General features: G+C 40.1%; 1 protein-coding gene across 1 annotated transcript in view; it reads right to left on the minus strand.

Annotated features, from left to right (window-relative positions):
- cep41 (centrosomal protein 41) overlaps window positions 1–15,686 on the minus strand; it is an 87,013-nt gene that overhangs the window by 34,799 nt on the left and 36,528 nt on the right. Inside the window, exons 4-7 of the mRNA XM_076302534.1 lie at window positions 15,277–15,324; window positions 14,902–14,963; window positions 14,678–14,738; window positions 13,587–13,722 (exon numbers count right to left, since the gene is read on the minus strand). Of these exons, the coding sequence (XP_076158649.1) occupies window positions 13,587–13,722; window positions 14,678–14,738; window positions 14,902–14,963; window positions 15,277–15,324 (307 nt within the window). The remainder of the gene's footprint in view (window positions 1–13,586; window positions 13,723–14,677; window positions 14,739–14,901; window positions 14,964–15,276; window positions 15,325–15,686) is intronic.

Raw genomic sequence — 15,686 nt, forward strand, 5'->3', positions numbered from 1 at the left:
TCAGACAACTCCTAAACTAGGAGTGAGTCTTCGTTGCTATAGATGACGTCATTACTCATGCACGAGCTTGACTGAAGTGACCACCTTGATTGGCTGACGACTAACGCGGGAATGATTCCAAACACCTCCCTTCCGATGATGAGTGACAGGTGACAGGTCGGAGAATGCGTGCGCTACACAAGTAGTGAGAAGGACGGAAGATGATTAATAACTGAATAAAAAGGCCTAGCCTAAATTAATAAAGAGTAAGGCAAAACAAATAGCCTAGTAGCCTAATGAAACATAGGCCTATGGATTGATGCAGTACCTTTGCAACATTAAATTAATCTGTCACCATATGCCTAGGCTACGTTTGCAAAGAGAACATTTTAATTTGATTCACAATGAAATGTTACATTTAATTTACACAATGTTAACAATGAGTAGTTTTGGTTGTTGTTGGTGGCATTATTGCATTCCTTTTATGAATGCAAAATTGTTCCCTCGCGATTGGAAGCTCCTGTTGCCGCATAGCGCATTTCAAAACATTGCAACGTAAAATGCCACAAAAGGCTGTTTATGAATAGGTCTTAGTGAGTTAAGAGTCCTCTCGACTTCTTTTAAGCTGTCCCAGACTTTTAGGTGCAACTTTTAGGTCTAAAATGCTTCGTGAATTACTTTTTGTGAAAAAAATTAGGAGTCCTAAAGTTAGGAGTGACACGCCCATTATTTTTAGGAGTTGCTCCTAAATTCGCCAGTTAGGAGCTAGTTTCAGCCTTAAAATTCTTTGTGAATACGGCCCCCTGAATAAAAAGGCCTAGCCTAAATGAATCAAGAATAAGGCAAAACAAATAGCCTAGTAGCCTAATGAAACATACGGATTGATGTAGTATATTTGTAACATTATTAAATTATTCTGTTACTATGCCTACGTTTGCAAAAGAGAGCATTTTAATTTGATTCACAATAATGTTACATTTAATTTACATTTTGTCAATGATTAGCCTAGTTTTGGTTGTTGTTGGTGGCGTTATTGCATGTTAGTTATGCCTACAATGCAAAATGCCGCAGGTTTGTGAATAGGTCTGTGAGTTCTTTTAAGCTGTCAGAGGTGAGAAGGTGTGATTTGTTGGGGGCAGGGCCGTATTAACTGGTCACAAATGTCTGATGGCCCCCCTTCCCCCCCAGCCAACGTGAATCCGGTGGTCAGTTAATAGGCTGAAGATTTTTCCTGCCATCTAAAATCAGTGCCATTAAGGCCCAACCACCGGGCCGCGGCCCGTACATTCCTAATCAGGCCGTAGCCTACGACATGAGTTAAAAAAAAAATGCATGCAAACTAAACTCAATTTAATTCGCAATAAGGTCACGTTTTTACATGGCATAGGCCTGTATGCAGTTGTTTGATTGCACGCATGTTTGCATTTTGCAAGGTCTATTTTCTTACGTCTGTCCCGCCTTCAACACTTTACATATTGCCTTCAGCGCTGCGCAGCCTCAGGTCAGCTCACTTCACTTGATCAGTTCTTGGCGAACGGTAGTGTCACACGAAGTTAGCTAAACTGCTAGAATGAGCAACAAAAAACAAGCATCTTTAGCAGACACTGGCCAGGGTGTTTCAGTTGCGAGAGCCGCTGCAGAGATTTCTTACAGAAAAAAAGTCACCGTTAGCTGCACATTTTAGTGATGAGGACTGGGTGTCAAAACTCGCTTACCTATGTGGCATATTCGGGTTGCTTAATGACCTCAACCTGTCACTTCAGGGGAGAATGACGACTGTCTTTAAACTGGCAGATAAAGTCGCTGTATAAAGCCAAGCTTGATTTGTGGGGACGAATGGGGACGGGGTGTATTTGATATGTTCCAAACAGTAGTGGGGGTTTTTGGGAGAGACTGAGGCAGGGCCCTTTCTCTCGCAGCTGGTGCGCGATCACCTTGTTGCGCTTTCAAATGAGTTTGAGCGTTAGGCTACTTCCCATCCTCCAAAGATCCACGGCAACCCATTTGTCAATATCCCGAATAGTCCTAACATGTCAGCGCAGGAGGAAGAGCAGTTGATCGAAATTGCAAATGACGGTGGTCTTAAGAGTGTGTATGATGAAACCTCTCTGGTGGGTTTTTGGATCAAAACCAAAGCAGAATATCCCGAGATAGCCGTAAAAGCGCTGAAAACGTTGCTACCATTTCCCACCACGTATCTATGCGAGGCCGGGTTTTCTGCAATGACTGCAACTAAGACCAAATTGCGCAATCGACTGGACATTTCAAACACACTGAGGGTGTCACTGTCTTGTTGCAGGGAAACAAGCACAGGGCTCCCTCTGATTATATTCGTAATGCACGTTTAGTTCCCATGTTTAGTTCCCAAATCAGCGCGATTTACCCTTATTGGCTACTGCACACATTACAAGATCTGTACGAGATGATCCGCAGCACTGAAGTGAGAAATGATTTAACTCTTTGTGTAGCGCATGTAAGCGCTTTTTTCCCCCATTTCAACCTGAATATTGATGGGGACATTTCAGTCGTAATTTGACATTGGTGTGGACACGTCCTTCGGTCCCCACGCAAATCTACGCCCCTGGCCTATTCTACGGCAAGACAGCGGGGGAAAGTTAAAATACGTGATAAACACGGAAAAATTTGGCTGAGCAACGGAGGTTAATATGCTCTATATTTTGTCCAAATGATGTCTGTCTATCATCGTTGCACTCGGAGAAAACCAGAATGTTTAATTTGTCCTGCGTTTCTTCTACGGCTGCAAACGGGATTCACTCGCAGTTAACCAAATATTTCTTTATTAGGGCAGGGCAGGCATATTTCTGGCTATTAAATTATTTCTAAACCAGTCTGCTAAAGTCTGTAGTGAAGCCTGTGTAGGGTTTTCCAGGCTCCATTTCTTTTTACGAGACACCCTGCTCACTTGAGCCATCTACCGGTTGTTTGGGTTGTTGCAGCGTCTCATTGGGAAAATACAAATTAAAGTCGCGTGATCCCACGCGCGGACCGCGAGTGAAGCTGGCCAAGTCGAAGCACTGCCCACTGTAGGTATCTTTTGATCATCTGAATATATTTTGGTGACTTGAGAGCCCTTCAGAGTCCTTCAATCTCTTTCTGCATTTTTGATGCTCATGGGTTTGTAGGTGTCTGGTACAAAATGTACCACTTTGGACTTGCTCGCTTTAGCCACACTGACAGTGAACCTCAGAGCTTTGTCTGCAAACATCCCAAATGTTGCTTGGTGTTTCATGGTTTGCACGAGTGCCATAGCATCCCACACCCAAGTTGATCCCTCAGGAAAGTTCTCCACTATCGTCGATGGGTTGACTGCTGTTTCTAAAAAGTGCATCAGCTTTGCTTTGTTTGTTTTCATGAGGGAACCATCATAATTAGCTAGTGAGGCTGGAAAGGGCCCCAAACTATGTGCAAGCATCTCAAGTATGTCGATCTTTCTTGAGGTTCCAACTACAATTAATCTGCCAAATAAATCACAGTCTGCTTTTAGAGTTCTCTCTGCATCTTGCTTTTGTCACAGTTGAGATTGCAGTGTCTTTGAAGGTCTTGAGTTTAATTTTCTTAATTGGTTCATAGAGTCCTACCTAATCAGTTTGTAGCCTCTTTTCACCCAATTCTATAAAGACTTTCTCACCTCTCTCCTTTGCTTCATGCAGATCCGCTTCATAAGACTGCTAGGCCCATCACTGTGGGGCGCGGTAGCCTACTCTCTGGGAATTAAGTCAAGCAATATAACCATACAAATGTTTCAAAATTAGTAATTTCGGCTTTGTCTGAACTGGCCATTGTAGGCTACGTAAAAATAAACAAGTAGGCCTATCCCCTATCCAATGATATCGGCAAATGTTTGTTTTCCAAAGTAAGAATTTCACTTCACCATGCAGCTTTGACAATGAATAGCTCATTACACTTATGTTACTGTTGAACGTAGGCCTAACTGGTATCATTATTCATCATCATCATTATTCTGTGTCCTAAAAACTGGCATTTTATGGCATTGTGTCATGTAAGGTCGTTGCAAAATCTAGAGAAATGTGTGAGGTGGTCAGCGGGGGACAATTGAGACACACATTGGATTGTGTTATTACTTGAACATTCCACACTATCCACAGCTGTGGAATCGGGGGCAGGAAGATTACTGTTAGCGCAGGCTTCATATAAAATTCTTTAACAGAAGGCCTGCCTGGAATGCAGGCTTGCCCAAAATAAAGGCCTGTGGTTTGCGCAGCCTACAGTAAGTAGGTTAAATAACAGACCCGCCACAATGTGCGGTATGATGATTTTTTACGAGCAAGATGTTTTTGGTGCCCTACGCGCACTGCATGTTCTTAAATAACAATGATCATCAGTAGCCTAATATTCAACCATTATTTTGTGTAAATGGGCTATGCATTGGGTTAGACACCAGGGGCCATATTCACAAAGCCTTTTATCTTACCACTAGGAGTAGGTTACTCCTAAATAGCAATAAAAGATTTTAGCTAGGAGTTTCTCTTATTAACTCATTGAATGCCGCACTGTTTTCGGAAGCTTTGGCCCAGAGTGCCAGCAATCTTGATCATTGTTGACTATTTTTGTAGAGCCACAGCGTATTCTATGTTATAGCTATGGACACATACTATGGCTTGTTTGAAAGGTGAGACTTTAAGCTCTCAGTGGGTACAAACCTACATGCCTCTGTTCCTAAGAAATCCCAAGCTAAACAGTGGCTAGTTTTCATCAAAATTCCTGTTTTATTTCTAGAAATGGAGATGTAGCTTCTTTGATGAAATATGAAGTGTTGCCTGTAAAGTTTCCGGGAAGTGACCTAGCGAGACCTGGCGAGACTGCCACCTAGTGATAAACCCACGAAAATGGCCTGGTTTTGACCTGACGTGCATGTGTCACTGATTCAACCTAAAGCGGCAACCATCAAAAGCAGAGTTTTACGATTAAATGTCCAGATAAAATGTCCAGATTGTGCGTTTTCATGAGTTTTCGATCGTCATATATTTCATTTCCATTCATCACAGAGTTCCCAAAATCACATATAAGGTGTATTAGAGTGTCTAGTTTCTAGGGCTGTAACGATACACCAACCTCACGATTCGGTTTGTATCACGATTTTTGACCCACGGTTCGATACGAATCTCGATTTTTCTTTTTTTTTTGGGGGGGGGGGGGGCTAGACATTTTATTAAATAACATTTTTATAGCCTCCCTTAGAACACCAGAGGATTACAATATAATATATATATATATATATATATATATTATTTTATATCCTGATATAAAAATATTTTTTCTGAATGACTGATATTTATGACAGCACACTTTATGCAGATTAGCCTATAGCCTACTATTTTTTATTACAACTCTACCTCTTTAATTCTTTAATTCAGCTGTCTGGTTGAAGTCTGGAAATATTGTAAACAGAGTAGCATAGTTGGTCATCTTAGCCTATCATAGTCTACTGATTGGACTGTTCAGTTTCCCCATGTGTGTTTAAGTTTCAAGGTAATACTTGTTCTCCTTGGGACAGGCCCTTTTGGGAAACGTTGGTATTGAGATGATCAGTCAACTTCAATGCAAGAGTTTTAAACAGTGCAGCATGCTAATGATGCTAAGCGGATTTAATAGTAATTTAGCTAGTCGTCTTCTATGCATCCTTGTTTTCACGATTGTGAATGTTTCATTTAAGTCGCGTGTGTTCATTGAGCAGGAGAGGGAGGGAGAGTGAGAGGGAGGGAGCGCGAGAGAGAGCGGGGCAAGGAGATGGGGTTTATACTGTTTGGTAAAGTTGCACACATAGTCTACAATGAAAGCAAGGAGAGGTATGAAATTATTATTTATTATTTATTTGTTTTTAGACAACGTAGGCTACCGATAAGTAAAGCGGGAGATGTGGGTTGCTTTTGTGGCCGCGTAAGCTGCAAAGCACTGCGTGAAACATTAGAAAGGGTGTGTCGCGATTCTGCCTTTTCACACCGCGACACAGTATCGTGGATATGAATGTAGCGATTTCGGTTTCGAATCGTATATCGTTACAGCCCTACTAGTTTCGTAATTTAAAAAAAAGCTAAAATCTTAATATTACGTTTTTGGCACTCAATGAGTTCAGTTATTCACAAAGCCTTTTAGACCTACTCTTAGTAAGGAAAAATGACAACTCCTGAACAGATTTTGGAGCTGAGCGCTCTAGAATCTTTGACCAAGAGTGAGTGAGTCTTCGTTGCTATGGATGACGTTATTACTCATGCACGAGCTTGACTGAAGTGACCACCCTGATTGGCTGATGATTGTAACGCGGGAATGATTCCAAACACCTCCCTTACGATGAGTGGCAGGTGACAGGTCTGAGAATGCGTGCGCTACACAAGGACGGAAGATGATGAATAACTGAATAAAAAGGCCTAGCCTAAATGAATCAAGAGTAAGGCAAAATAAATAGCCTAGTACTGCCCTACAAAGGCTAAGAGCAGTATCTGCAAAAATGCCAAACTGAGAAAAACAGCTTTTTGTGTTTTTCTTACACCAAGTATAAGCATCAAATTATATTCAACAACAAGGGGTATCATTAGATAGATCAAAGTGAGGTAAATATTAAACATTTTTTTTTTTTGACATTTAGGCAAAATTTGGTAGTTTTATAGGCTATACTGCGCTTTGCCTTTGCATTACTGCTTATACTTACATGGCCATACAATAACATTTTGCAGTAAGTGTAGCAAGTGATCATAATCACTCAGTTTTAAAATTAATTGAGGAGGTACTTACTATATTTTTAGTAAAGATATGCTGCTTGATGCCTTAACAATGGCAACTCTGTCATTTATAAACATTTATGTAAAAATGGAACAAAATCAATCGGGTATTCTTGTAGACTTTCATGTCAAGCAATATTGCATTGCTGCACACCAAAACCTAACCTTTGACACCTTTGCACACTGCTGCTTTTATTTGTCAAAGTACATGTTAATTACTTTTTGTAAAATATGACTGACTATTTTGAATATGATACTTTCACTGGCATTTAATATTGTGAGACTGTATCATGATAGACACCTAATGTGTGTGTGAGTGTGAATGGTAGTGTGCCTTTTTCGAAGAAAGGCAGAGTAGCCTAATGAAACATACGGATTGATGTAGTATCTTTGTAACATTATTAAATGAATATGTTACTATGCCTATGCCTACGTTTGCAAAAGAGAACATTTTAATTTGATTCACAATAATGTTACATTTAATTTACATGTTGACAATGAGTAGTCTAGTTTTGGTTGTTGTTGGTGGCGTTATTGCATGTTAGTTATGCCTACAATGCAAAAATGCTTCCTCACGATTGGAAGCTCCTGTAGCCGCATAGGATTTCAAAACATGGCGAAATGCCACAAAACCGGTTTGTGAATAGGTCTGTGAGTTAGGAGTCCTTTTGACTTATTTTAAGCTGTCACAGAGGTGTGATTTGTTGGGGACAGGGCCAGATTAACTGGGCACAAATGTCTGATGGCCCCCCCTGCACCCCAGCCAACGTGAATCGGGCGGTATATCGTGAAGATTTTTCTTGCCATCTAAGGCACGAGCGCATCTGTGAGGCCAAGCCTCACCAAGTAGCCCGTTTGTTTACAACTAACATTGCATTTAATTAAACTGCTTATAGGCTATGCCGAAATAGTTTTCAACATTTTGAATATTAGTGTGACAGTAGTAGGGATGTCCCTATCCAGCTTTTTGCACTTCCGATCCGATACCGATATTGTAGCTTTTAGCATCGGCCGATACCGATACCGGCCGATCCAAGCATGTATTAAAGATTAAAGATATTTACTTATTTTGTTGTTATACTAATGTTGAAAAGGGTTTTACTCTTAATAACAACTAGCCAACTTAATTAGGTTAGTTTGAATAATCCACAGTGGTTGGTAATGAGAAGCTGACCTGTTTATTCTTAACAGGGTTAAATAAACACAAAATAATAAATAGTCAATTAACCACACAAACTGAATTGGCATCAGTGCTCTGCTCTTGAACAACAAGAGTGTAAACCAAGGCTTAAAAAGCCATCAGTGCAAACAATATTGTAAACTGTATAAAAAAAGCAACACACAGAAAAGCTGAGTAGAAAATAAAGTCAATTAACCACACAAACTGAATTGGCATCAGTGCTCTGCTCAAGAGTGTAAACCAAGGCTTAAAAAAGCCATCAGTGTAAACAATATAAAATTATATATAAAAGCAACACACACAAAACCTGAGTAGAAAATAGTCAAATTACCACACACACACACTGAATTGGCTATAACAACCCAAATAACTGTCACGCCTTCTACAGTATTGCTATCTCCTCCACACTTTACTGCTCCATCTCCATACTCCCTTCAATTTCTACCGTTTGCCCTGGCTGCAGTCTGAGCATGATGGGGAGATTCTTCTTCACAAAGGTGATCATTCAACATGCTCAGGTGTCAGCCTGCTCCTGTGCTCATCAATGATAAGTGAGACTGCGCTAAAAAGCCTCTCACTGTTGCGTTTTAAAAGCGAAACTGATGCCACAACTGGTCTGGGTTTGCTGAAGTAACCTAGGCTACAGGCTGCATTTATTACAGAAAATCAAGCAACATAGCAAGTAGGCCTATCTACACTATTTAGAGGAGCTTAAGATTACCGCGACAACAGCTGTCACTAATTCACATCGTCGTAGGCTGCGCCGATGCACAGACTAAACGGTAAAAAAAGTTATGATAGTCTACTGGAAGCTTCTACCCTTTTGGATGTGTAGAGTTGTAGGCCTAGGTGCACTTAGTTGTTAGCGATTGACCAGGTTGCTTTTTGAAATGAAATGCGTTTGTTAGGCTAGCCGATTGTAAAAATAGGGAAATTAAAGTGCGTGCTGTGCCTATACATTACACAAAAATCTTAAATCGCGGAGATAACATTCGTTAGACAAGCAAAGCTGTCAGCAGCAACATGCATAAGAGCCATAGTAAGAGGGTCTCGCGAACACTCGCGGTCGCGGTTAACATTAGGCTATATTAATTCAACTGTGACATGAAATGTTTGCTCGATAACTTTAAATTCTTAGTGGGACATGCACAGACAAGTGGGATGCAGGACAGGTCGCTAGGTGCTTCTTGATCTGAGTGCAGCATTTGACACCATTGACCATAACATCCTATTAAAACGCTTGGAGGATGAAGTTGGTCTCCAGGGTTCTGTTTTGCAATGGTTCTCTTCTTATCTTAGTGATAGATCATTTTCAGTTAGTTTAGGCAATTTCCCCTCTTCCTCTGCCCTTATAAAATGTGGTGTTCCTCAGGGTTCCATTTTGGGCCCTCTTCTATTCTCTCTTTATATGCTACCCCTTGGCTCAATTTTTAAAAAGTATAACATTCAGTATCACTGCTATGCAGATGACACTCAGTTTTACCTGCCTGTTAACACTAATGGCATTTGTTCTTTGGAGAATATTTTTAACTGTCTCAGTGACATCAAATGCTGGATGGCAAGAAATGTTCTTCAACTGAACGAAAGTAAAACTGATATAATTATTTTTGGCCCTCCAAGCGATGTTTCTATCTTGAAAAATGCACTAGGACCTCTCTCTGCCAACTGCCACAGTGAAGTAAAGAATCTTGGGGTTTTCTTTGACTCCTCTTTAAATTTTCATAAGCAAGTAAATAGTGTGGTCAAAGGCAGCTTTTTCCAGTTAAGAACCATTGCAAAACTGAAGCCATTTTTGTCCTTCTCCGATCTTGAAACTCTTATACATGCTTTCATAACTTCTAGACTAGATTATTGTAATTCCTTATATGCAGGCCTGACCCACTCCACTCTCAACAGACTTCAGCTAGTTCAAAATGCAGCAGCTAGATTATTAAGTGGCTCTAAGAAACGTGAGCATATAACTCCTGTGTTGGCTAAGCTGCACTGGTTACCTGTGGAGCACAGAGTTAAGTTTAAAATTTAACTTTTTGTCTTCAAAGCCCTCAGTGGTCTGGCACCTAGTTACATAGGTGACCTACTAATTCCTTACAGCACTCCAAGATCACTTAGGTCTTCATCTCAGAATCTTCTCTATATCCCCAAAACACACCTTAAAACTTAGGGTGATAGAGCCTTCTCTGTTGTTGCCCCCCAACTCTGGAATAGTCTACCTGTACATATTAAGTCCTCTCCAACCATTGACTGCTTTAAGTCTAACTTAAAGACTTTCATTTTCTCCCAAGCTTTTAATCTACCTTAATACCCCCCCACACACACACACACACTCTTTATTCTTTATTTTATTTTTGACCAACTTGTTTATTATTATTTCAATTATTTATTTATTTTCCCCCCATGTTATGTGATTATTGTTGTTGTACCATTGTCATTGTTTTATGTTTGTTTGTAAGCACTTTGGTTCAACTCAGTTGTTTTTAAATGTGCTATAGAAATAAAGTTGACTTGACTTGACTTGACTAGGTGTGCTGAAAAACGCGGACCGGATTTGGGGGGAAAAGCTGAAAAAAAACTGGAATGGATTACCTACATTGGTGCGCTGGAAAACACGGACCGGAGTTTTGAAAACAAACTGGATCGGGAGTCCGGATCGGGATTTTCCCGTGCAGGCCGATCCCATATTTTTTGCTAATATCAGCGGCTGATCCGATCCAAATATCGGATCGGGACATCCTAAGACAGTAGCCTAGAATAAATGCATGGGGAAAAACACTTCCCCATGACAAAGACATTGTAAAACACTGAAAGTTAATATTTTGTCACTAGCAACATACATCTGTCCTTTGTCGAAAGCAGTTGCATGTATAGCTCTGAACAAAACAACTTTAGCCAACTATTAAAATGCACTGTCAATAGGCTATCGCATGATTTCATGCAAGAACAGGGTGAATAGGGCCTCACACCTGTCAAGTTCGCACAGGGCCTCGCACCCCCTTGCGACGGCCCTGCAGCTCCTCCTAAGACGGGGAAAAAAGTTAAAATACAGTATGTGATAAACCTGGAAAAAGTTGACAGGTAGGCTATGTTTCGGTCCCGGTGATTATTAATAAAATTGTGCAAACGACAGCCTTTTCAAGGCATTTTTTAGAAAGGAGTGGTAGCATGCAAGCTCCCAAATTGACCCAGTAGCCTACAGAAGGCATCAATAAATTGAAGGGGAGGGTCATGCGTTTTTTCATAATCACTTTGGAGGGTCATAGAAAAATTTCTTGCTGGCGAGGAAGGGTCACGTCTTTTTTGACTAATGCTCCCAAAACTCCTCCGGTAGCCCCTTAAATAAATAACGAACAGTCCCTAATGAAGTAAACGTGACCATCAAAAATCGTTTATCGCCTGTAACTCTGTGATAACAGGATGTAACAGGAAGGCATTTGGCTGAGCAACGGAGGTAAATATGCTCTATATTTTGTCCAAATGATGCCTGTCTATCATCGTTGCACTCGGAGAAAACCATAATGTTTAATTTGTCCTGCGTTTCTTCTACGGCTGCAAACGTGATTCACTCGCAGTAACCAAATATTTCTTTATTAGGGCAGGGCAGGCATATTTCTGGCTATTAAATTATTTCTAAACCAGTCTGCTAAAGTCTGTAGTGAAGTCTGTGTAGGGTTTTCCAGGCTCCATTTCTTTTTACGAGACACCCTGCTCACTTGAGACATCTGCCGGTTGTTTGGGTTGTTGCAGCGTCGTTGCAGCGTCACTGGAAAAATAGAAATTAAAGTCGCGTGATAAGATAATCCTTTAATTGTCTCCCAAGGGAGAAATACCGCGTGATCCCGCGTGCGGACTGCGAGGGAAGCTGGCCAAGTCGAAGCACTGCCCACTGTAATTCAAGAAGAGGAACTGCCCACTACGACAGGCTGGCAAAAATCAAACCATTGATGGACAGCATGAAAGTCGCTTGCAGGACTTTTTAATCATCCCAAACAAGAGCTTTCTATTGACGAAAGGATGGTCCCAACTAAAGCTAAAATTGGGATGAAAATGTACATGAAGGACAGGCCTCATAAATGGGGATACAAACTGTTTGTCTTGTGTGACTCACAAAATGGGTACACGTGTGATTTCAATGTTTACACAGGGAAAGAACCACACAGAACTGGACAGGGATTGAGCTATGATTCTGTGATTGCACTGATGAACCCACGTTGTCTTGGCACTGGTTACAATGTCTACTGTGATCATTTTTAAACAAGCCCCACTCTGTTCAAAGACCTATTCAAAATGAAGTTTGGGGCTTGTGGCACCATAAGAGAAAACAGAGTGGGGTTTCCAATAAATCTGAGTGTGGCAGTCTGTGGTGGATCAGAGATGGACCACTTCTATTTGTGAGGTGGATGGACACAAGACTGGTCTCTGTCTGTTCCACCATCCACAATGCCTACACCTGAGACATTGTAACCAGATGTCAGAAGCAACAGGATTCTTCATGGGTGATGCGGCAATTACATATACCCGCATCAATCAAGGATCACAACAAATTCATGGGAGGAGTGGATCTGTCAGATCAACGACTTCAGTCCTACACAACACTCCGGAAAACATTCAGATGGTACAAAACATTATTTTTCCATTTCATTGACATTGGACAGGTCGCAATGTCACACCTGGATTTCAGAAGAAGGCTGACAGAGGATTTGTGTGACGTCCATCTTGACTGTCTTGAACATGGCTGTATCACCAGTCCACCAGATCATAAGCTTCTTCAAATGCCAGGCCGCAAAAGGTGTGTGCAATGTGGAAAGAATGGAAAGAGAATGGACACTTCTTGGCACTGCCCAACGTGCCATTGTGTGGGTTGGCCTCAAGAGACTGCTTTAGCACTTGGCATTCTCAGGTGACATCACCAACTGGTGCAACTGGTATTTTTTTTATTGTTGTATATAGTTACAGGTTCATTGCACTTCTTTTTTTATAAATATTGCATGTTTGTTACAAATAAATAAAAATTGTATTCACTAAATAAAAAATGGCATTTATTTCTGTAAATCACACACCACATATTTCTGTAAATTGCTCAGCCCCAGTGTATCCCTCCAACATGGCAATTACATTGCCCGATTCAGGACAGTCTGCCCTACACACACATAAAATGCATGTAGAGCTATGAGCTTGCTGTGGTGAGATACATGTCAAAATATAAAAAAAATTATAATACCCTTTTTATATTTTAATTATTTAAAAATCAAAATAAAATCAATGCTAGTACTAATACATGAAATGATGGTCTGGATCTGGATAGCCTAGACTCTGCTGAAAAAAACAATATATGTGTGTGTGGCACTTACAATGACCAGAATAAAGTGTAGTGAAAATGCCCTGAAAACAGCTTAGGGTTCTAAGGGTTAATGAGTTAGGAGTAGAAGTAGGCTGACATATCCTATGTTTTATGTTTTGGAAAGATTAGTCGTTAGAAAATTAGTTGCTAGAGGCAGCACTAATCACAACACATGAGTACCTTGTCTCACTCGCCATAGCATGGACAATCTCTGCACCCAAGTAGCAGTACTCATTCAGCAAACAAAGTAATCTACCTTAATTAAGTAATTGAGATCATAAACAGTACATTACATGCAGTTTGGACACAGTGTAATAGGGACAACTTGCTTTACCTCTGAAGCGTGGATCTAGGAGAAACGGAATCTCCACAGTCATCATTACTGAACTGCACTGGTGAGGGCTGCTGTATCCTACTTGATGTCTTTGTAAAGTGGCTGACATCCGTTTCTGGTTGTCCACAGGAATCATCTGTTCGTCAAAAAATTGTTTTTAAATAACATTTCTTGCCTGACTTGCCTCTTATTTCCTCAACATTAATATGGTTAAACATACTATTGATGGCCAAGAAGCAATGCACCCTAATGCCCAATCCTATTTCTCACATTTACCCCTACCCCTTACTCTTTAAAACCGAACTGTAAAGTACAGAAAGGTTGCTGCTGGTTTATTCACCACACATTGACATGGAAATAACTGTAGCCTATTCACTCACATGCTGTGATAAAAACAGTTCTAGTGACATAGTGTATAGGGAATGCTTATTGTAACAATTCAAGATGAGCTATGAGACAAAAGTTCACACTCGGTATCATGTTTCAACACACTTTAGGTCAATATCACACCAAACATCTCCTTTAAGCTGAGAATGGCTGGCAGGCTACTGATCAGTTTCTTAAGAGTTTGGTATAACACTGAAGGCTTCTCACTCTAAGTCAAATGTAAAATTCCATGACCGTTCCCTTACTTTCCCTGACAAAAATAAATAAATAAATGGACTGGGATGAGACAGATTTTTTTAAATTAGGGTATCAGGGCAGGACAGGAGTATTCTTGTGGGAGTGAGACAGTGAGTGAAAATCCACTCCACTCTCACCTTCTACAATGCAGATAGGCAAATCCAATCTGAGCAACAACAACAAAATGTTGTTTCTAATGTCAACATAGTGGCCGATGCCCAATGAATGATTCAATCCTCATTTATTTCATGTGTTATTTTGTCTACCAATTCTGAATTATCATTTTTCAGACTATTTGTTGAGAGTTTCTCTTTATTCACAAATAACCACTCATAATATGTTACTATAACATGACAAAAAGATAATTTAAGCATGTCTAAAAATGTTATGCTTCATTACTCACTATCTTCATTTTTCCACTAACTTGAAATACACAGTGATTTTCTCTTATTGCATGAACACAATACCTTGTTTTTCTTTTCCATTGGAAGTCTCATTCAGATCTGTGACTGAAGCAACTTGAAGAACCTGACAAATGACATTTGCTAACTTAGTAAACTTTTTAAAGTGAACTTTATTCACTTCTTTAACACTTCTCAAATAACAACAAAGGGCAAGACATGGTAAAATGGCAAGATGTGGCACAGCAATTATTATCATATATCTTCATGCATGCATACATTTCACTTACCAGCTGAGCAAAGGTCGTCCCTTTGAGCCTCTTGAAAAGTTCATCCTTTCTATATCTGTAATCTGCTTGTTACAATAGAGCAATAAATTAGAGCAATATTTCCTCTTAAAGATAAAGGCTAGCTCAGGTAATGAATGGATGGAACTAAACCCTGAGCAAAATGGCACAATGGTGATGCCCCAACAAGTTATCCCGTGAGATACTAATAGCATTTCAGTCTATTAATACTGTTGTACTTTCATCATGTGTTTAAAACGTCAAGGAGTGTCTCTTCTATGAACCTGATACTAAGGGTAATCAATGTGAAACACAAAAACACACAAAAGCAGAGAATGCATTTTACATAAAACAAATTAAGAATGCAGCATTACATACTTTTCTTAATTTCTTCAAGTCTCTCCATTTCCTTGGTCAGGCTGCAGCCTATTGAAAACCAAACAAACAGTTGTGCTCATAAGTTTACATACCCTGTCCATACATGCGAAAGTTGACTAAAAAGAGTAATGTATTGTAAATAAATAATGTTCTACCTTAAAATACAGGGGCTCATAAGTATACATACCCCTATGTTAAAATTACCATAGAGGCAGGCAGATTTTTATTTTTAAAGGCCAGTTATTTCATGGATCCAGGACACTATGCATTCTGATAAAGTTCCCTTGGCCTTTGGAATTAAAATAGCCCCACATCACATAACCTTCACCATACCTAGAGATTGGCATGGTTTTATTTCAGTTAGCCTAATAGCTGGTTTGATTTGCATTGAGAGATGATCTTATGGAAAA

This window comes from Alosa pseudoharengus, unplaced genomic scaffold, assembly GCF_046254945.1.
Source record: "Alosa pseudoharengus isolate Yale_2024_CS ecotype anadromous, Long Island Sound unplaced genomic scaffold, YU_APseudo_1.1 YU_APseudo_1.1_scf_10, whole genome shotgun sequence".
NCBI classification, from domain to species: domain Eukaryota; kingdom Metazoa; phylum Chordata; class Actinopteri; order Clupeiformes; family Clupeidae; genus Alosa; species Alosa pseudoharengus.